Here is a 21,638-nt window from a genome sequence, read left to right as displayed (position 1 = left end):
CCCCTGTCTTCCCCTCCTCTCTCCATTTCTCTCTGTCCTATCCAACAACGACATCAATAATAACTACAACAACAAAACAACAAGGGCAACAAAAGGAATAAATAAAAATAAATAAATATATATTTAAAAAAAAAAGAAAAAGAAAGTACTCTGGTAAGAAAAAAAAAGTTTAAAAAACGGGTGGGGGTAGACAGCATAATAGTTATGCAAGCCAAAGTCTCAGGTTCAATCCCACACACCACCATAAGCCAGAGCTATGCTCTGGTTAAAAAAAAAAGGGGGGGGGGGCAGGGGTAGATAGCATAATGGTTATGCAAACAGCTCTCATGCCTGAGGCTCTTAAATCCCAGTTTCAATCCCCGGCACCACCATAAGCCAGAGCTAAGCAGTGCTCTGGTAAAAAAAAATAATAAAATAAAAAAATAAGAGTTAAAAAAAAAAGGAAAATAAAAGTGTTCCGGGAGGTGGCGCAGTGATAAAGCTTTGGACTCTCAAGCATGAGGTCCCGAGTTAGATCCCTGGCAGCACATGTGCCAGAATGATGTCTGGTTCTTTCTCTCTCCTCCTGTCTGTCTCAAGATAAACAAAATCTGGGAGGTAGCGCTGTGGGTTAAGCACAGGTGGCGCAGAGCGCAAGGACCAGCGGAAGGATCCTGCCGGGTTTGATTCCCCGGGCTCCCCACCTGCAGGGGAGTCGCTTCACAGGCGGTGAAGCAGGTCTGCAGGTGTCTGTCTTTCTCTCCCCCTCTGTCTTCCCCTCCTCTCTCCATTTCTCTCTGTTCTATCCAACAACGATGACAACAATAAAAACTACAACAAGGGCAACAAAAGGGAAAATAAATAATATATAAAAAGAAAATTAAAAAATAAAATAGGTATATATCGTTGGAATAGAGCTCGTGTGACACTCCAACAAAGCCCCCACGGAAATGGAAAAAAGGCAAACCTGTAAATTGTGTTTTAGTACTGTACCGCCCGCCCTTATGCACAAGAAAATGGAGGGCTGCGCTAGAAAACTACAATTCCCATGAAGCACTGAGAGCGGAGACGGAAGTCGCTACCTTGTCTAATCTGCGCATCTCGGTCTCACGTGGGAAATGTGTGCTTGTGCTGGAATAATGCGTTACCTTCATAATAAAACGGGGAAAGATCTGACCTCAACTTCAGAATGACTTTTCCACCTCAAGAAAGATCCTGTCCTGCTTCAGCCACTTATCTGCTCGTGGAAAGCCAGCTGTTACACGCCTCCGGTTACCCCGCCCCTGAGGGAAGAGGGCGGGAGAGGAAGTGACGACACCCAGCTCGCCATTAAATAACCAGTGGCAGGCCTTTACCGCTCTCTCGGCCTTAGCGCCATCTTCTAGGTGAGTTGGAGTCCTGGGCTTGCTTGGGTTCCGTATGGAATCCACTTACATCGGACTTGCCATCGGATTTGCCATCGTTATTGCCAACTAACTGCATCTTTTCTCTTTTTTTACTCATAGAACCCTTTCCACGATGAGAGCCAAGGTAAGTGTTTTCCTCCCAGTGAACTGAAGCTGTAGTGGCTGGTAACAGGGAAATCTAAGCAGGGGGAAGTCCGCCATGGTTGTCTAATCGCTGGGCGCCAAGAGCTAGAGGGAAGGTTAGGTGATGGGAGAATGCGGGAGAAAAGTGCACGCAGCAGCTGGAATGTACACCTGGCACGGGGTGGGGGGGCGAATTGTCGATTATTTATTGGCGACAGTTGGCCACATGCTTAGCTAAAAAAAAAACCCGTTTGCTCTTCAAAATATTTTAACACCTTTACCTAAGATCTTTGCAAAAATTACTGATCTTTTCGTTTTATTCTGTCTGGCTGTGGTCGTCTACTAGTGGAGGAAGAAGCGAATGCGCAGGTATGTTGAAACTCCTTGTCCGGGTGGGGAGGTTATGGAACGGGCTTAGGCAAAAACTTGGAATAGCTTGGACATTATCGGGGCCACGTACAGAGCTGTGATGCTTCGTCGTTTCACTATTGTATGCGTGTTTAAGATGGGAAATGGGGGGGGGGCGAAAGGCGTAAACTTGTGTTGTTTTCTCAGGCTGAAGCGCAAAAGAAGAAAGATGAGGCAGAGGTCCAAGTAGACTTGTGCACCCATGGAAGCCACGAGAGCAGAAATAAGGGATGCCGGAGGCCAGAGGCGCTGGTACAAATTGGACTTCTGTGCTGCAGCCTAGAACTTGTTTTCAGCGGATCTAGAAACTCATCACTGTTTGATCCTACGCGACCATCTTGAGTGACCTTCATTGCTCATACCAAGACACAGTCCCTTTTGCTCCTTTGCCTTACACTTGTCATTCTGGACTAGTTCTGCTCTCCTTTTGGCTGAATGTAACCCGTGTACAATAAATAACCTCTTCTGCTATCTTAGCTGAAGGGAGAGAAAAAAAAAACCTGTTTCGTCTTTGTGTTACATGGTCTTACCCAAAGAAGAAAATGATAAATGAGTGTGGTGTTCGCCGTCCTTATTCCCTTTAGAATGTCAATACTACGCACATGGGAAGTGGTGGGAGTGTGGGTCTTGCCAGTAATAGGAAGCTACTCGAGCTTCTCGGGATGAAATGATTAAGTTCACTTGGCATCCAGAAAAGGATATAATGTCACGGGATTTCGCTTACGAGAAGCTTACTGGCCCCCTGGGGAAACAGGCATAATAACTCATTTGGCCTTTTATTAAGCTGGTGGATGCGGTTACCATGGTGACGCGCAGAGGCTACTGGGAACTTCCTGCTTCTGCTCGGGCAAGTAATTTGCCCATCATAGATTATGGTTCCGGGTCTGGGAGCTAGAGCGCCGCTGCTTCCGCAGGAAGCGGAAGGGGGACGGGGGAGGCGGCTCTTTGTCGGAGCTAGCGGACCGGCAGGCGGCAGCAGCAACTACGGCGGCGGCAGGTGAGGGAGGCGGGAGACTTAGGTGGAGGCCGCGCCCGGAGGGGAGGAGTCGGGCCGGCCCAGCGACTGGGCTCGGCAGGACAACTCAAGGCCCCCAAGCCCTAGCTGGCTCTCGCTCCTGCCCCAGGGCCGAGCCCCTTCTCTGCCTGACCCCGCTTCACTAGCCAACGCCAGTTCAGTGACGTCACAGCCCTGCCCATCCCCTCCGCCTGATGTCACCCACAGTCCCTCTCCGCCTCGCGTGCTCTCTCTCAGTGTCCCATTGGTCCGGTCCTTGGTTGAGCTTGGCGGCACCGCACAGAACCTGCCAAGCTACGAGACTTGCTGCGGGGAAACTCCTCGGACTTTTTTTTCTCCTGCGGAAGTCTCGGGTGTTGAGAAGCGTCATAATCACCGCCCCCGAGTCCGACCTACCAGCCCACTGTACTGTCTGCCAGTCGCTACCCTTTGCCCTGCTCGGCCTTTCCACCTCCAGCCTTCCTTAGGCAGGACTCACTCCACGTGAGGCAGGCGCCCCGCACCCTTTGTTCACTCAGAAATGCCTTTTTTCAGCCCGTCATCCTAACCTCTCCAGATTAGTTCTGACCCTTACTCTTCTTTCTTGCGAATCCTTCCCTGGACAGCAAAGGTTCAGTTGGAATCCTAAGGGAATAATGAAGTGACTGAACTCTCGCCGTTTGTTTTGTCAGACATCTTGTAACAACCACCCCAGAGTCCTCCATTCTTACCCCTTCTCCCACCCAAGTCTCTATTTTCTTCCTGTTCAGAACCCAGCAGTGATGTGGAGGTGGAGACCCACAGGAGCCCCGGACTTCACCTGAGCTACCTCAGGTATCGAACTATCCTGGGGAAGATGGGTGGGGAGGCATAGCAGATTATTTGTGTGCTGCCCCTGGGCTGGTTCTCCCTCCCATATCAGATTATTTGTATCTGGTGGGACTTAAACAATATGGACCAGCTTTGAAGAGATGACATTTATTTTTCACCAGGCCATTTTCCTTTTTAGTTTAAGTGTGTATATTCTCTTTCGCCGCTCTTTCTTATGGGAATAGCCCTCTTTGGAAAAAGAGCATGACCAGAAAAAAGGGGGGGAGGGTTTTTGGCACACGTGGTTGAGCACACAAGAACCCAGGTTCAAGCCCCCAGTCCCCACCTGTACTGGGAAAGCTTTGCAAGTGGTGAAGTACATGTGCTGCAGGGGTCTTTCCCTGTCATCCCCTTCCCTCTCAATTTCTAGCTATTTCTATCCAATGAATAAATAAAGATAATACCAAAAAAAATAGAGAAAGGATGATTCTTCTTTTACAGTTTTTTGTTTTTTAAGATTTTATTTACTTATGAGAAAGACAGGAAGAGAGAGAAAGAAACAGACATCACTCTGGCACATGTGCTGCTGGGGATCTAACTCGGGACCTCATGCTTGAGGGTCCAAAGCTTTATCACTGCGCCACCTCCTGGAACACTTTTTTTTTTTTTTTTTTTTAATTCTGGCCTCAGATTTGATCTGTTCAGTCTAAGAGATATGAAAAAGAAGTCAAAGCAGTGGAGGGGGGACAGGGGAAGATCTGGCCAAAGTATACTCCAGGGGAAATAGTTTGAGCTTTTTCCTATTTAAACAGTAGAGGGAGTCTGAACATTGCTTAAGAAAGGCTTAAGCAGTTAGACACGTGGTAGCAGATTCCCGTCTTGCTGGGGGTGGGGAGAGACATGGGATAGATCCAGAGCAGTGGACTGACATTCCAGAGCTCTTTTGGGAAAGAGAAGACTTAAAAAGCTTTTATAGGGGAGTCTGGTGGTAGCACAGAAGGTTAAGCGCAGGACCTGCATAAGGATCCCAGTTCGAGCCCCTGGCTCCCCATATGCAGGGGAGTCACTTCACAAGCAGTGAAGCAGGTCTGCAGGTGTCTTTATCTTTCTCTCCCCCTCTCTGTCTTCCTCTCCTCTCTCCATTTCTCTCTGTCCTTATCAATGACTACATCAGTAACAACAACAATAATAACTACAACAACAATAAAAAGACAAGGGCAACAAAAGGGAAAATAAATAAATAAAATTAAAAAAAAAGAAGTTGAGTGTTCTTGAACTGGGAGAGATTACTAAGAAATGGCAGATGTAGGGGAGTTCCTAGAGACCTGGTCTTCATAGAACTCTCACCCAAAATCCAGGAAGATGAATTAAGGGAAGCTTCCCATGCCCTCAGCCCTAGCAGCTCACTAGTTCATCTGTTACCAGTCTCCTAGTCTACTGAGACATGGCCAGCAGTTTTAATTTCACTGCCACAACTTTAATAAGGTTAGTTCAAAAGGGGAAATAAAATCCCAACACTGTTTTCTCCCTGCCTGCCTCACACCCCTCCCCCCCCCCATTTCTTGGCCTATTGTCACTAGTAAGATGATTTGACTGTCCCAGCTCCCTCCCTCCCTCCTCCTTTAGCCAGGCAAGTGTAAATCATTCTGACCCAGACCAGGTGCACAAGGGCCTGGGCGGAACTTCTGACAAGCCAGCCAGTCCAAAGTGAATTCTCATCCCTTAGATTCTCCATTTCCAAAACCCTTTCCCTTCTGGCCTGCCAGCTACTAAACTGTCTATTCTGTAGTCAGTCGCGAAGAGTGTAGCCTCTCTGGGGGATTCCTGTTTGATGTAGTTCTCTTCTTTCCTTAGCAGTCACCAAGGGTGGCAGCAAAAAGAAGAAAGCCCCGATTTGGGGGAGACCAGGATGCCTGACCGGGACAGCTATGCCAATGGCACTGGGAGCAGCGGTGGAGGCCCTGGAGGCAGTAGCGGCGAGGAGGCCACTAGTGGGGCAGGGGCAGGCAGTGGCGGAGCCAGCTCAGATGCCATCTGTAGAGATTTCCTGAGGAATGTGTGCAAGCGAGGCAAGCGGTGCCGCTTTCGTCATCCAGACATGAGTGAAGTGTCCAACTTGGGAGTGAGCAAAAATGAATTCATCTTCTGCCATGACTTCCAGAACAAGGAGTGTAGCCGCCCAAACTGCCGATTCATCCATGGCTCCAAGGAGGATGAGGACGGCTATAAGAAGACAGGCGAGCTCCCTCCTCGATTGAGGCAGAAAGTTGCAGCTGGCCTGGGCCTTTCACCAGCTGACCTACCAAACGGCAAAGAGGAAGTCCCTATCTGCCGTGACTTTCTTAAGGGTGACTGCCAGAGAGGAGCCAAGTGCAAGTTCCGTCATTTGCAACGGGATTTTGAATTTGATGCTCGTGGTGGAGGTGGTGGTACTGGTGGTGGGGGCTCAACAGGCCCAGTCCCCCCCGGACGACGGCATGATCTCTATGATATCTATGACCTTCCAGACAGGGGCTTTGAGGACCATGAGCCAGGCCCCAAGCGCCGGCGAGGTGGGTGTTGTCCCCCTGACGGCCCCCATTTTGAGTCATATGACTATAGCCTGGCTCCACCCCGGGGAGTGGAGTGTAGACTGCTAGAAGAGGAGAATGCCATGCTCAGGAAGCGAGTAGAGGAGCTGAAGAAGCAGGTCAGCAATCTGCTGGCCACTAATGAGGTATTGCTGGAGCAAAACGCCCAGTTCCGCAATCAGGCCAAGGTCATGACCCTGAGCTCCACTGCACCAGCAACCGAGCAGACTCTGGCCCCCACTGTGGGCACCGTTGCCACTTTTAACCATGGCATTGCCCAGACTCACACTACTCTCAGCAGCCAGGCTTTACAGCCTCGTCCAGTGTCCCAGCAAGAACTGGTGGCTCCCGCTGGAGCTCCAGCTGCACCCCCAACAAATGCTGCACCTCCTGCTGCTCCGCCACCCCCACCCCCACACTTGAACCCAGAGATCACACCACTGTCAGCTGCTCTGGCTCAGACAATTGCCCAGGGGATGGCACCCCCACCTGTCTCTATGGCTCCTGTTGCTGTGTCCGTGGCTCCTGTGGCTCCTGTGGCTGTGTCAATGGCCCAACCCTTGGCAGGAATCACAATGAGTCACACCACCACTCCTATGGTGACTTACCCCATCGCTTCCCAGAGCATGCGCATCACAGCCATGCCACACTGATGGGGCTTATGGACACTCCCCTGGTATAGTCTCCCCAGGGCTGGGGTCGAGGAATCCTCACCCACTTGCCTAGCTCTCCCAGGCCCTGTTTGAAGGGCTCACTCAAGAACTCGGACAAGAGACTACAAGGAGTTTGCTTCTGAGGAGTTGAGCGGGTGTGTTTTCTCTCACCTCCCTTTAATGAAGGTCCTCTTGTCCATCTTCCTTCAAGCCTCAGAGAGGGGGCTTGCATAGGAGTGCAGACTGAAGCCAGCTGAGAGAAAGGATTGACTGAGGTGCTTTGTGTTCCCTGATGGGAAGTTAGAGACATCTCTGGTCTTGTCTCTCTTCCATACAGCAGGTTCTAGTACTGGCTTTGGAAGAAAAAAAGATCACCTTCCCACAGGAAAAGTGAGCACAGATTGAGAAATAGGTGACCAGAAGAGAAGGCCTGATAGGAACTTTCAGACAATGTGGAGCCTAGTTGAGTTGGACAGTACAGAAACTGCTCCTGGGCCTCTGAGAAGGCAGGGACCTTAGTGCTCCAGCCCCAAACACTAGAGGAACATTCGTTACCTTGACTTGGCCTGAAAAATCCATAGGGCAGGACCCACCTCTTTCCAAAGAAATTAAAAAAAAAAAAAACAATTATTTTTAAGTAATGGAGGTAATGAAAAGTTGCTTAGCTGTTTTGTGTGGAAGATGGGAGCAGTCAGCAGAACTCAGGCCAAAATGGAATAAAGACCCGCCCTCAGATAGGCTGGGTAATGGCGGACAGAGACCAGTGAGAAAGAAGACCAAGAAAAAGAGCAAATGGGGCTTTGGGGAAGGCACTTCATGGGGGAAATGAATTGGAGCCACCTAGTCTGGTTTAAAAATAGTCCCATCTGTTTCTGGTTCCCATCTGCATGTACTATTCTCAGGTTGCCTTAGTAACCAGGGCTCCTAGGGTCATTTAGGGGGGCAGGTATTAAAGAGTGTGTATGTGCTGGGAAGAGGGAATGGGATATGTATTGACAAATCCCTTTTTCAAACAGTGAGCAGGTGGTAATTGCTCTTTTGAGTGCTGATGACAGTGTCCCTCCTACCCCAGCCCTTCCTCAGTTACCAGTGCCTTAAGCCTTGAAGGCTTGGGAGGTGCTGGGAAAAGGAAAGTTCTTCTGGGGACACCAGCCTCAGAGTTCATGCCTTTCTTCCCTCTGACTACATGTAGGATGCAGTTTTAAATCCGAATGAGGGTCACTTTGGCCAGGAACCCCAATAGCCCAGCTTCAGTTACTTCTCAGCTCATAACTAATAAAGGGGAAACACCTCCGTGTCTAGTCTAATGGTACAGTGGATTTGGGGATAGAGAGTGATCCTGGGTTGTGCTCTCCCTGTCATATCTCCTGCTACCTCTTAACTCTCTTGTCTGGTTGATCACTCAGGTTACATCTAGGGTTGGAGATGGTGGGCTACATCAAGGCTGCTCATTAAAAAAAAAAAAAAAAAAAAAAAAGCTAAAAAGGGCCTAAAGAATAAAAGTGGGCAAATACTGAAATACTGTTTGTGGATTTTAGAAACCACACATTGAAAAGCCTACTGTTGATTTTTCTGGCACAATTCTGGGTTATTAAAAAGATATGGTTTTGAGCATATAGAGATAAATGTGGTCATAGATGCCAACATGAATTCAACCCAGCCAAATCCTAATTTATTTTATTTTTGCCAAGTATCTCTATAAAGAGGTAGATTTGGGAAACTGTAGACATTGTATGTCCTTCATTAAACATACTCCATCTAAAGACTACCAGGAATACACCTGTAGTTAAACTTAAATTGTGTTTAATGTTTATTGGAATGATGGGGGAACTGTGGTGTGTTTCAGCAGGAGGGGATTAGAAATACCTTATAGGGTTTGGACTTTGTTAACTGAGTTGATTGTTTTTTAAAGTGGAGCTTTGCTGTAATTTGAGTGCTACCAGGGAAATAGGGATCTCTTATCTAGAAAAAGGGTAAAATAGAATGAAGCTGAAGCTGCTTGCTGTATTGGTAATTGGAACAGCAGTCACTCATTAGCTGGGAGAAGGGAGAAGGGAATATTTGCTATTCTGTGGTGGTTTGCATTCTGACCCATAAGGTTTTTTTTTTTTTTAATTTCTTTATTGGGGAATTAATGTTTTACATTCAACAGTAAATACAATAGTTTGTACATGCATAATATTCCCCAGTTTCCCATATAACAATACAACCCCCACTAGGTCCTCTGAATCCTTCTTGGACCTGTATTCTCCCCACCCACCTACCCCAGAGTCTTTTACTTTGTTGCGATACCGATACCCTAGATACACTATATGCCAATTCCATTTCAGGTTCTACTTGTGGTTTTTTTTTTTTTTTTTTTCTGATCTTGTTTTTCAACTTCTGCCTGAGAGTGAGATCATCCCATATTCATCCTTCCGTTTCTGACTTGTTTCACTTAACATGAATTTTTCAAGGTCCATCCAAGATCGGCTGAAAACAGTGAAGTCACCATTTTTTACAGCTGGGTAGTATGTATTCCGTTGTGTATATAGACCACAACTTGCTCAGCCACTCATCTGTTGTTGGACACCTGGTTTGCTTCCAGGTTTTGGCTATTACAAATTGTGCTGCCAAGAACATGTGTGTACACATATCTTTTTGGATGGATGTGTTGGGTTCCTTAGGATATATCTCAAGGAGAGGAATTGCAGGATCATAGGTAGGTCCATTTCTACCATAAGGGTTTTTTTTTTTTTCTTTTTTCTTTCCAGAGTTCTGACTTGTGGTGGTACCAAAGAAGGGACCTGGGGTTTTAAACATTTAAAGTTTCTCTGCATAGCTATTATTTTATCTTCCAAGTCCCATAATAGTGATTGAGTGACTTTGCCTGATGTTGGTGTTTTGTGAGAGTGTCCAATAAGAGAATGTAATTTTCTTTTTTTATATATATTTTTAAAATATTTATTAATTTTCCCCTTTTGTTGCCCTTGTTGTTTTTCATTGTTGTTGTAGTTACTATTGTTGTTAAGCGTGCGCTTAACCCGCTGCACTACCACCCGACTCCCAAGAATGTAATTTTCTAGCTGTGAGTCCCAGATCAGCCCACAGGACTCTGAAGCCTAGTTGTGTCAGACCAGTGACCAGATGTCAGGAACTGCTTTCAACTTTCTCACCTGCTAAGTCATTGCAGGTTAGAGAATCATCATGGGTCAGTTAGTAACTGGTAAAATCAAAAGTGAAAATTTGTGTGTAGAAATGCTTTATTTTTTTCAGTAGAAAAATAGGTGGGCAGGCAGTAGCACACCAGGTGGGTTACCATGCAAGGACCCAGGTTCAAGCTCCCTCTCCCCATCTGCAGGGGGGAAGCTTCACAATGAAGTAGCTCTAAAGGTGTCTCTATTTCTCCCTCCCTTCTCAATTTCTCTGTCCTATCAATTTATAATTATGTTACAGGAAAATTATAATACAGGAAAAAAATTAAAATTGGCAGCCAGGAGCGGTGGCTTCCAAGTGCTGTCACCAAGCCCCAGCAATAATCCTGGTGGCAAGAGAAAAAAAAAAAGTGTTATGAATAGTAACACAAAGAAGTACTAAGGATCAACTTGGATTGATACTCTTTCCTTAAAAAACTTGTCTGGGGAACAGATGAAAAGATCTACATTGTAGTAATTCACATGATTGTAACACGGGACTTTTTTTTTTTCTTTTTTGCCCTGGCAGGACTTTTTTTTTTTTCTTTTTTGCCCCTGGCAGCCTTTTTTTTTTCATTTTATTGGATAGGACAGAGAGAAACTGAGATGTGCTCCACTGTGTACTTGACAAAGCAGCTGCACTATCCAGATGAGCTACTTTGCTGGCCCTAAATGTAGTTTTTATTTTATTTTTTTTTGCCTCCAGGGTTGTCGCTGGGGCTCAGTGCCCATACCATGAATCCACTGCTCCTGGAGGCCATTTTTCCCCCCTTTTGTTGCCCTCCTTATTGTAGCCTTGTTGTGGTTATTGTTGTTGATGTTCGTTGTTGGATAGGACAGAGAGAAATGGAGAGAGGAGGAGAAGACAGAGAGAGGGAGAGAAAGACAGATACCTGCAGACCTGCTTCACCGCCTGGCCTGTGAAGTGACTCCCCTACAGGTGGGGAGCCGGGGGCTCGAAACGGGATCCCTAAGCTGGTCCTTGCTCTTTGCAGCACCTGTGCTTAACCCGCTGCCCTACGGCCGGACCCTCTAATTTTTTTTTTTTTTAAAGCACCATTGAGGAGGGTTAGTGGCGCATTTGGTTGAATGCACATGTTACAACGCACAAAGACCGAGGTTCAAGCCCCTGGTCTCCACCTGCAGGGAGAAAGCTTTGCAAGTAGTAAAGCGGGCTGTAGGTGTCTCTGTCTCCCTCCCTCTCTATTTTCCCCTTCCCTCTTGATTTCTGGCTGTCTCTATCCAATAAATAAGTAAAGATAAATTTTTGGGGGTCGGGGTTCAGCGCACATGGTGAGAAACTCAAGAATTGAGGACCAGTGTAAGGATCCCGGTTCGAGCCCCTGGCTCCCTATCTGCAGGGGGGGGGCGCTTCACAAGCAGTGTAGCAGGTTAAAAAAAGAGTAACGGGGGAGTCCAGCGGTAGTGCAGCGGGTTAAGCACACGTGGCGCAAAGCGCAAGGACTGGTGTAAAGATCTGGGTTCGAACCCTAGTCTCCCCACCTGCAGTGAAGCAGGTCTACAGTTGTCTCTCTTCTCTCTCCTTCTGTCTTCCCCTCCTCTCTCCATTTCTCTCTGTCCTAACAACTACGACATCAATAACAACAACAATAATAACTACTACAACAATAAAAGGACAACAAAAGGGAAAAAAAAGAGTAATGGAAGTCGGGCGGTGGCACAGCAGGTTAAGCGTACATGGCGCAAAGCGCAAGGACCGGCTCAAGGATCCCGGTTCGAGCATCGGCTCCCCACCTGTAGGGGGGGGTCGCTTCACAAGCGGTGAAGCCGGTCTGCAGGTGTCTTTTTCTCCCCCTCTGTTTTACCCCTCCTCTCTCCATTTCTCTGTCTTATCCAACAACGACGTCATCAATAGCAACAACAATAACTAAACAATAAAAAACAAGGGCAACAAAAGGGAATAAGTATTAAAAAAAAAGAGTAACATTGACATGGTACACCTGGTTGAGGGCACACATTACAGTGTACAAGGACCCAGATTTAAGCCCCTAGTTCTCACCTGTAATGGGGAAGCTTAACAGTTGGTCAAACAGTGCTGTAGACATCTCCATCTGTTTTCCCCCTTCCTATTCAATTTCTGTCTCTACCCAAAGTTAAAAATATATAACCATTGGCAAATCAATGGAATAGCTGAAAAACTAACGAGCAATCTAGGAGGTTGTACAGTGAATAAAGCATTGAACTGTCAAGATGAGGACTTGAGTTTGATCCCTAGCAGCACATGTACCAGAGTGATGCTGTGGTTCACTGTCTCTCTCTCATTAATAAATCTTCTAAAAAATTAAGTGGTCTGGGAGGTGGCTCAGTGATAAAGCTTTGGACTCTCAAGCAGGAGGTCCTGAGTTCGATCCCTGGCAGCATATGTGCTAGAGTGATGTGTGGCTCTTTCTCCTATCTTTCTCATTAATAAAATCTTTTTAAAAAATTAAAAATAAATATTAGGGCAGAGGGTAGATAGCATAATGGTTATGCAAATAGACTCTCATGCTTGAGGCTCCAAAGTTCCAGGTTCAGTCCCCCACACCACCATAAGCCAGAGCTGAACAGTGCTCTGGTTAAAAAATTTTTTTAAATTAAAAATAAATATTAAAAAGTGGCAAGAGGGGGGTCGAGCGGTAGTGCAGTGGGTTAAGCACACGTGGTGCAAAGCGCAAGGACCGGCATAAGGATCCCAGATTCGAGCCCCGGGCACTCCAACTGCAAGGGAGTCGCTCCACAGGCGGTGAAGCAGGTCTGCAGGTGTCTGTCTTTCTCTCCCCCTCTCTGTCTTTCCCTCCTCTCTCCATCTCTCTCTGTCCTATCCAACAACCAACAACATTAACAACAGTAATAACCACAACAAGACTACAACAACAAGGGCAACAAAAGGGGGGAAAAAGCCTCTAGGAGCAGTGGATTCATGGTGCAGGCACTGAGCCCCAGCAATAACTCTGGAGGCAAAAAACAACAAAAACTGATGAGTAGAATGACGGGCTATTTAATGTTTTTAGATATTTGAAAGACTAATAAAGGGGAAAATCTTGCTTCATAGAACAGAGTTCTAGAATAATATCTAACGCTAGGTAAAAGCCAAGGGACTGTGCTATGGACTTTAATGCACTAGCTCATTGACAGGTGGGTACTATTATCACACATGTTTTATAAGGCGAAATGCTGAAAGTAATCAGCCCAAGAGTCCACCACTAGTAAGAAATGGAGCCAGGAATCTATTCAGACGAGAGTTTTTTTTTGTTGTTTGTTTTTGCGTGTGTGTCTCAAGGGTTATTGCCAGGGCTGGGTGCCTGCACCACGAATCCGAATCCACTGCTCCTGGAGACCATTTTTCCCTTTTGTTACCGTGGTTGTTTTATCATTGTTGTGGTTATTATTATCGGTGTCATTGATGTTGTTGTATAGGATAGAGAAATGGAGAGAGAAGGGGAAGACAGGGGGGAAAGAAAGAGACACCTGTAGACCTGCTTCAGTGTCTGTGAAGGGACTCCCCTGCAGGTGGGGAGCTGGGGGCTCGAACCGGGATCCCTCCGCTGACCCCTGCACTTTGCGCCATGCCGCGTGTGCTTAACCCACTGCTACCGCCTGAACCCCTCAGACGAGAGTTCTAATAGGGATGTGTGTGTGCTGCTTTTCCATGTGTGTGTCCCAGGCTTAATCCTAGCCCCCACCACATTGAAGGAAGCTTTGTTGATATGATCTTTTTCACTCTCTGCCTTTCTTGTCTCTATTTAAAGAAAAGTTGTAAAGAAAGAGTCCTCTAACAATAGGACCACTATTTTACAGTAACATTCAAAGCATCATAATGTAGACATTTTTTTCAAATCTTGAAGTTGGAAAAATCTCCAAACCCTTGGAGAATGGGAATGGGCTGGAACCAGATTACCACTTGTAGTCCTCAGCCTCTCCATAGAGACAGATTTTTTAAAATTTCTTTATTGGGGGAATTAATGTTTTACATTAGACAGTAAATATAATAGTTTGTACATGCATAAATAACATTTCTCAGTTTTCCACATAACAATACAACCCCCACTAGGTCCTCTGCCATCCTTTTTGGACCTGTACTCCCCCCTCCAGTCTTTTACTTTGGTGCAATACACCAATTTCCTTGGAGACAAGTTACATTACATATAAATGCAAATCCAGAAAGTCTCATGTACACTTCCTTTAACAAATGGCCATCGTTTTGTAAAGCTTTATGCTTTATAACCACCAGGTGGCACCTGGTGCCGAGATCTGAGCAGTAGGATTGTCAGTGGAAGGAGAGCCACCCTGTTTACTTGTTCCTGTGCCTGCATTGCAGCTGCTGATCCTGTGGGTGCTGCTGATCCTGTGGGTCCTGTACCCCAGCATGAGACCTTCCTGAGGATGAGCTGTTGCCCTCTGTTTACCATCTTCAGCAGGAGCGTGTAGGGACCTAGATGAGATGAAATTTATAACCCTTCATCTCTTTCTTATGGAAAGAAACCTCCATAAGTCACCCTCTGTTACTCAGCCTAGGAGGTACCCTCTCCCAATTCCAGTGTGTGACAAATGTCAGTTGATAGATTTCCCTTTAAGGGGGTTTAGCCATGTGTCTGCTGTAGTTCTGCTTCATCAGCTGGCAGGCAGACCACTCAACCTCCTACAAACTCCTTAAGCTCCTTCTTTACCTGCTCCCTTTTAAACATATGGAGGATACAAGAAAGAGAAAAGTGTTCCCTATATAATTCGTCTAAGCAAAACTGAAAACACTGTAAGCTCCAGAGAAATAGGAAAAAAGCAAGTGAGAAAATTTTAGAAGAGGAAGATTGGGTAGAGGAAGCCCAGCCTGATGCAGAAGTAGATAAAATGTATCAGTTGTACATCTAGTCTCTGCCCAACAGTCAGCCCTACTTCTTCTCTGTATCAAACAGAATAACACAACAAACCCTAAATATACTCATTAAAAGGTAGCCATTGGGGGCCTGGGTGCTGGTCCACCCAGTTAAGCACACACATTACTATGCACAAAGACCTGGGTTCAAGCCCCTGCTCCCCAACTGCAGGGGGGTGCTTCATGGTCTGCAGGTGTCTGTCCCGCTCCCTCTCTGGTCTATAAAATAGAATAGAAAGAAAAAGAAAAGGAGAGGCCAGGTGGTGGCACACCTGGTTGAGTGCATACATTACAGTGCACAATGTCCCAAGTTCAAGCCCCCAGTTCCCACTGCAGGGGGGGAAGCCTCACAAATGGTAAAGCAGTGCTGCTGATGTCTCTCCCACAATTCTCAATTTCTGTCAATCCCTACCCAAAATAAATAATATAGTTTAAAAAACATAATTTTAAAAAAGGAAACAATGACTGCTGGGAACAATGTTTGTAGTACAGGCATTATACTGTAACACCCTAGTGGGGAAAAAATTATGACTAGCTTACTTTTGGATGATCCAATTTATCAAATTTTCTTACTGATAGGACAGAAAGGGAGAGGAAGGGGAGAAAGACACCTGTATCACTGCTTCACCACTTGTGAAGCTTTACCTCTGAAGGTGGGGGCTGGGGGAACCTGAACTTGGGTCCTTGTACATGGTAACGCATGTGCACTCAGCCAGGTGAGCCACCACCTAGCCCCCGTAGATTGATTCTCTAAGTCTCAGAACAACGCTACACTCCATTTCTCAGTCCAGTTACTAGTAATAATCATTTTCCAGTGTATCCTGCTTATTTCCCTTGCTTAATCTATACAGTATAATACAGAAATGCATTAATTCTACACCTGACTATGTTCCAAACTTTTTTTTTTTTTTTTTTAAATCAGAGCATTGCTCAGCTCTGGCTTGTGGTGGTGCTGGCGATTGAACCTGGGACCTTTAGTGCTTCAGGCATGAGTCTTTGCATAACCAATACACTATCTCCCCAGTCTCAAATCTTCTTTAATTTTTAAAAAATATGTATGTGGGGGTTGGGCGGTGGCGCAGTGGGTTAAGCGTACGTGGCGCAAGCGCAAGGACCTGCGTAAGGATCCGGGTTCGAGCCCCCGGCTCCCCACCTGAAGGGGAGTCGCTTCACAGGCGGTGAAGCAGGTCTGCAGGTGTCTATCTTTCTCTCCCCCTCTCTGTCTTTCCCTCCTTTCTCCATTTCTCTCTGTCCTATCCAACAATGAACAACATCAACAATGGTATTAATAATAACTACAACGAGGCTACGGCATCAAGGGCAACAAAAGGGGGAAAAAATGGCCTCCAGGTGGATTCATGGTGCAGGCACCGAGCCCAGCAATAACCATGGAGGGGAAAAAAAAAATATATATATATATATATATATATATATATATATATATATGTATTTTTTATTTATTAAAAAAAAGGAGACATTAACAAAACCGTAGGATAGGAAGGGTACAGCTCCACACAATTCACACCACCAGATCGCTATATCCCATCCCCTCCCCTGATAGCTTTCCCATTCTTTATCCCTCTGGGAGTATGGACCCAAGGTCATTGTGGGTTGCAGAAGGTGGAAGGTCTGGTTATTTAATTAAAGGTTCTTTAATTTAAAAATATATATATTTATTTATTCTCTTTTGTTGCCCTTGTTTATTATTTTATTTATTTTTTGTTATTTTTATTTATTTATTAAATTTTTTATTTATAACAAGGAAACATTGACAAAACCATAGGATAAGAAGGGTACAAGTTAGCACAATTCCCACCACCAGACCTCCATATCCCATCCCTTCCCCTGATAGCTTTCCTATTTTTTATGCCTCTGAGAGTATGGACCCAAGATCATTGTGGGATGCAGAAGGTTGAAGGTCTGGCTTCTGTAATTGCTTCTCCAATGAACATGGGTGTTGACAGGTTGATCCATACTCCTAACCTGTCTCTCTCTTTCCCTAGTGGGGAAGGGCTCTGGGGAAGCGGAGCTCCAAGGCACATTAGTGGGGTTGTCTGTCCTGAGAAGTCTGGTTGCATCCTGCTAGCATCTGGAACCTGGTGGCTGAAAAGAGAGTTAACATACAAAGCCAAACAAATTGTTTAACAATCATGGACCTAAAGGCTGGAATAGTATAGATGAAGTGTTGGGCGGGGGGGGAGTCCTTCCATTTTGTCGATAGTTAGTAGGCATATTTTAGTTATATTTCAAAAGGCCTGTAGCTATACTAGTTTTTTTTTTTTTTTTTCTTGCCGGAGCCTGAAATCTGATATGCAGGTGGATCCAAGTTATTGTCTGGGGAGATGATGTCATGGCTGGGAAAAGGACCAGAAAGCTGGATCAGGGAAGAGAGTAGCTCCCTAATATGGGAAAGGTGTATAAATATTGTTGACTGCCTTGTTTTTTATTGTTGTAGTTATTATTGTTGTCATCGTTGTTGGATAGGACAGAGAGAAATGGAGAGAGGAGGGAAAGACAGAGAGGGAGAGAGAAAGATAGACACCTGCAGACCTACTTCACCACTTGTGAAGCGACTTCCCTGCAAGTGGGGAGCCCGGGGGCTAGAACTGGGATCCTTAAGCCAGTCCTTGTGTTTTGCACCACTATGCTTAAGCCACTGCACTACCGCCCGACTCCCCTCTTCTTTAGTTTTTAATACATTTAAAAGATTTTTGTTTTATTTGAATGAGAGGGACCAGAGTACTGCTCAGCTCTGGTTTATGGTGGTGCAGGGATTGAACCTAGACTTTGGAGCCTCAAACATGAATTTCTTCTTGCCTTAAGTTTTATTTATTTATTTAAACATTTTTAACTTTATTTGATAGGACAGAGAAATTGAGGGATGAGATAGAGGAAGAGAGAGACACCTGTAACCCTGCATCACTGCTGGTGAGGCCTCCCCCCTGCTCATTGTAATGTGTGAGCTCAATCAGGTGTGTTACCCCCTGCTCTATTTATTTTTTAGACAGAATAGCAGAGAGGCTGGGAGAGTGAAAGAGACTGAAGCACTGAAGCTTCATTTAATGCAGGCTGGGCTTGAATCTGGACCGTGCACACTACAAAGCAGTACACTATCTAAATGAGCTATTTCCCAGGGCCTTTTGTTTAAGTTATTAATTTATTTAAAAAGTTTTTTGCATAACTGTTATGCTATCTTTTTTTTTTTTTTTTTTTGCCTCCAGGGTTGCTGGGGCTCAGTGCCTGCACTACAAATCAACTGCTCCTGGAGACCATTTTTCCCATTTTGTTGCCCTTGCTGTCATTGTTATTGCTGTTGTTGGATATTACAAAGAGAAATCAAGAGAGGAGGGAAAGACAGAGAGGGGGAGAGAAAGAGAGACACCTGCAGAACAGCTTCACCACTTGTGAAGCGACCCCCCTACAGGTGAAGAGTGGGGTCTTGAACTGGGACCCTTTCACCTGTCCTTGTGCTTCACGCCATGTGCGCTACTGCCCGGCCCCCACTGTTATGCTCTTTCCTGGCTCCAAACCCTTCTTACTCAGGCAAATGAGAAGCAAAGTAGGCTCATTACTCTTGGTCTCTCATTTTAGTGTCTCCTAACAGTTCCTCAAGGTCAAGAAATTCCCCTCCCTGTTTGGAGCCAGTGCCACTCTGAAGCTTCTTTCCACCTTTTCCTGCCTTTTCTATGATAGGGAAGACTGATTTCTGAAAAATAAAACCTCCCTTTTTTTATTTTATTATTTTTTTAAGAAAGGATTAATTAACAAAACCATAGGGTAGGAGGGGTACAACTCCACACAATTCCCACCGCCCAATCTCCATATCCAACCCCCTCCCCAGTAGCTTTCCCATTCTCTATCCCTCTGGGAGCATGGACCCAGGGTCATTGTGAAAACCTCCCTTTCTATTAACTTTTTTTTTTCCTTCGAGAAAGCTAAGAGTCCATTTTGTAACTCAGATTCTCCAGGATGTGAGGGCAATCTTGTCTGTGACATGTCACCCCACTGATTGCCAGGGTTGATTTGGCTCATCTGGCTGGCTAGACAGGTGTCCCCTTCCTCCCTCACCGCTCCATGTCTGTCCCTCCGGAAGCTGCACACTGGGTTGAGGAGGATGACCTTTCCGGAATAGAGACTGATCAAGAGCATATGAGCAGCTGCGCTCCCCTGCTAGAACCTCCGAACAAACTCTCAGATTCTCCAGTTTTCGCTACCTTTACACTACTGGGCAATCTACTTTTGTAAGGACAGCTGGGGGTGGGCAGGCAGTCGTGCACCCGGTTGAGCACAAACATTGTAGTGTGCAAGGATCTAAGTTCAAGTCTCTGGTCTCCATCTGTAGTGGGGAAGCTTCAGAAATGGCGAGGCACTGCTGCAGGTGTCTCCCTCTTCCCTTTAAATTTGTGTCTCTAAAAAAAAACAACAACAGCGAGGGAAACGTTGTGAGCTGGAGGGGGGTCAGGCAGTGGCGCACCTGTTTGAGTGCACATGTTATGATGCTCAAGGCCCTGCATTCAAACTCTGGTCTCCACCGGCAGGGGGAAAGCTTTGCGAGTGGTGACGCACTGCTGTAGGTGTCTCTCAGTCTCTTCTAGGAATCCCAGATCAAACCCTGCCAAACTGTCCAAACGAATATAAGGAAACCCTGACCTTCCACAACCCCTCCACTTCGCCATCCTTCCCTTTGAAGAAATTGGAGGAGCCGCTCTACGTGACGTCATGCCATAGGCACTCTCATCCCACGTGGGGGCGCTCCTGGTCCCGCCTTCTCTTTGAATGGTCCACCACGCCTCCTCTTTGTGGCCAATCCAGTGCCACTATGAAGCTTCTTTCCGCCTTTTCCCGCCATCCTGGACCGCCCATCTTGGCACTCTGGTCAAATCAGAGAGGTCCTGTAGCTGCTGGGGATACGCCCTTGGAGCGAGGGGCGGAGTTTAGATCTTTTGATTCCACCTTGATCTGTGCAGCGCCGACCAACCCGAACCTTAAGAGACAGGGGGCGTGGCTTGAAGTGCCCGCCCCCCATCTTGGGGCTTACGGTTTGCAGGGGGGCGCTGGTCTCAGGACTAGGCTGCCACCAGCGGGGCTTTGGGTGGGGCAGCTCCTATCAGAGGTGGCACCATGGAGCTTGCTCACGGAGATGGCACCGGTCCCAACCCTGTTGCCCAGCCTTCTGCTCCCTGCGAGCCCCCTGATGTGTCCCCCACTGCTCACATAAAGCCGGACCTGAGTTCTGGGGACCAACCTGCCGGCCCAGGAGCAGCGGGTGAGGCTCTGACGGTGCTGACCTCGTTCGGGCGGAGGTTGCTGGTCTTGGTGCCCGTGTACCTGGCAGGGGCAATGGGACTTAGTGTGGGCTTCGTGCTTTTCGGCCTCGCCCTCTACCTGGGCTGGCGCCGGGTTCGAGACGAGAAAGAACGGAGCCTTCGAGCGGCAAGGCGGCTGCTGGACGACGAGGAGCGACTCACGGCGAAAACACTTTATATGAGCCAGCGCGAGTTGCCTGCCTGGGTGAGCGCCCACCCTCACTTCTCCATGCAGCAAACCCACCCCCCACCCCATCCCCCCCCCCCCCCCCCCGTTAGCTCTTCAGCTCTAGGGCTCGCCCTTTCTAGCCCGAAAACCAGCTTCCCACGTTGGGACACTGGGCCGCAGACTTTCCTCTCTCACCCCCCTGGCCGCCTGCCTGCTGGGATGCGTCCCTCTAGGGACCTGCTGTCCACTCTCCCCTCTGCCCCGCCTCTCTGCACCCCGGATCCTTGCCGAGAATCGGGCTGCTTCCTGCACAGTCGCGGCTCTCCCTCCCTCCCTCCCTCCCAACCAAGTCTCTTCAGAGTCCCTCTGGCTCCTAGTGCCTCTGGCGCCCAGGCTGCTCTCGAGCATCCCGGCTTCGGGTGCAGCTCAGAGGGTTCCCTCGCCTCTCTTGTCCTTTTCAAGACTTTACAATAAACTATTTACAATAAACTATTGTAAAGTTCCCCCTTTTCCTGCTTGTATCCGCGGGTAACTGCTGGGCCCCGCCCCGGGAGCTCTGCCCAGCTGAGCGCCCGCACCTGGACCTCCTAGGCCCTCGTCTTCCAGCCTCAGGCTGCGGGGCCGCGGCGCGGCGGGGAGGGGAGCGGAGCGCGAATGCTGCAGTGCCCGCCGCCCACACTGCACCCGCCCAGGCCGGCCACACCCTTTCCGGACAGTCGCAGCGGTGTGGTGGGGCCCGGGACCCTGCTTTCTGCGCATCTTCTCTTGTGGCGAGTGACCCGGATGCCTCCTTTTAGGCCTTGGGAGGCAAAGCCCGTTACCTGGCACCTCCCTTCCTGCTCCTCCCAATAGAAGTGTCAGTCTAGAGGGAGCAAGGCAGGAGAGATGAATCAAAGTTGACATTAGGCAGGAGCAGCTTTCTTTCCTAGGCCCTCCTGGCCAGGGACTAGGTGGGAGGGGAATGGTGCTCCACGGCTTGTAGCCCAGGAAGTAGTTATCTCTGTTTCTTCTACTTGTCAAGGAAACATATCTTGCTGGAGTGGATACTTTTCCTCCCTAGCTTCCCCAAAGCGCATATGACCTCAACATAAAAGGAGTCCCACTGATAAAAAAGAAAAAACATTGCTAGAATCTAAGTAGCTCTTCTGGTCCTTCCCTGGTCCGTAAACTGTTTCCC

The 21,638-nt window shown here is 47.3% G+C and overlaps 2 protein-coding genes and 1 long non-coding RNA gene across 4 annotated transcripts in view; all 3 read left to right on the top strand.

The window, feature by feature from the left end:
* Positions 1–1,349: 1,349 nt before the first annotated feature.
* LOC107523076 (uncharacterized) lies at positions 1,350–2,225 on the top strand. Its single transcript, XR_001601725.2, has 3 exons — positions 1,350–1,509; positions 1,855–1,877; positions 2,064–2,225. It is a non-coding gene; the product is annotated as an uncharacterized LOC107523076 (long non-coding RNA).
* A 599-nt stretch (positions 2,226–2,824) lies between these two features.
* Positions 2,825–12,422, top strand: ZC3H10 (zinc finger CCCH-type containing 10). 2 transcript variants are annotated; one of them, XM_016192689.2, is made up of 3 exons: positions 2,825–2,913; positions 3,681–3,744; positions 5,575–12,422. In XM_016192689.2, the coding sequence occupies exon 3, from the start codon at positions 5,630–5,632 to the stop codon at positions 6,941–6,943; it is 1,314 nt and encodes a 437-aa protein (XP_016048175.1). In that variant the 5' UTR covers positions 2,825–2,913; positions 3,681–3,744; positions 5,575–5,629; the 3' UTR covers positions 6,944–12,422. The 2 variants fall into 2 exon arrangements, with proteins under 2 accessions (XP_016048175.1, XP_007533406.1); XM_007533344.3 differs by having other exon boundaries at positions 2,847–2,913; positions 5,578–12,422.
* A 7,566-nt stretch (positions 12,423–19,988) lies between these two features.
* ESYT1 (extended synaptotagmin 1) overlaps positions 19,989–21,638 on the top strand; it is a 29,052-nt gene continuing 27,402 nt past the window's right edge. The window contains exon 1 of the mRNA XM_060195165.1: positions 19,989–20,497. Within this exon, the coding sequence (XP_060051148.1) occupies positions 20,108–20,497 (390 nt within the window). The 5' untranslated portion in view covers positions 19,989–20,107. The remainder of the gene's footprint in view (positions 20,498–21,638) is intronic.

The sequence above is a fragment of the Erinaceus europaeus genome, chromosome 7, assembly GCF_950295315.1.
Source record: "Erinaceus europaeus chromosome 7, mEriEur2.1, whole genome shotgun sequence".
NCBI lineage: Eukaryota > Metazoa > Chordata > Mammalia > Eulipotyphla > Erinaceidae > Erinaceus > Erinaceus europaeus.
Note: the sequence above shows the minus strand (reverse complement) of the source record. Positions and strands in the feature narration are given on the sequence as shown.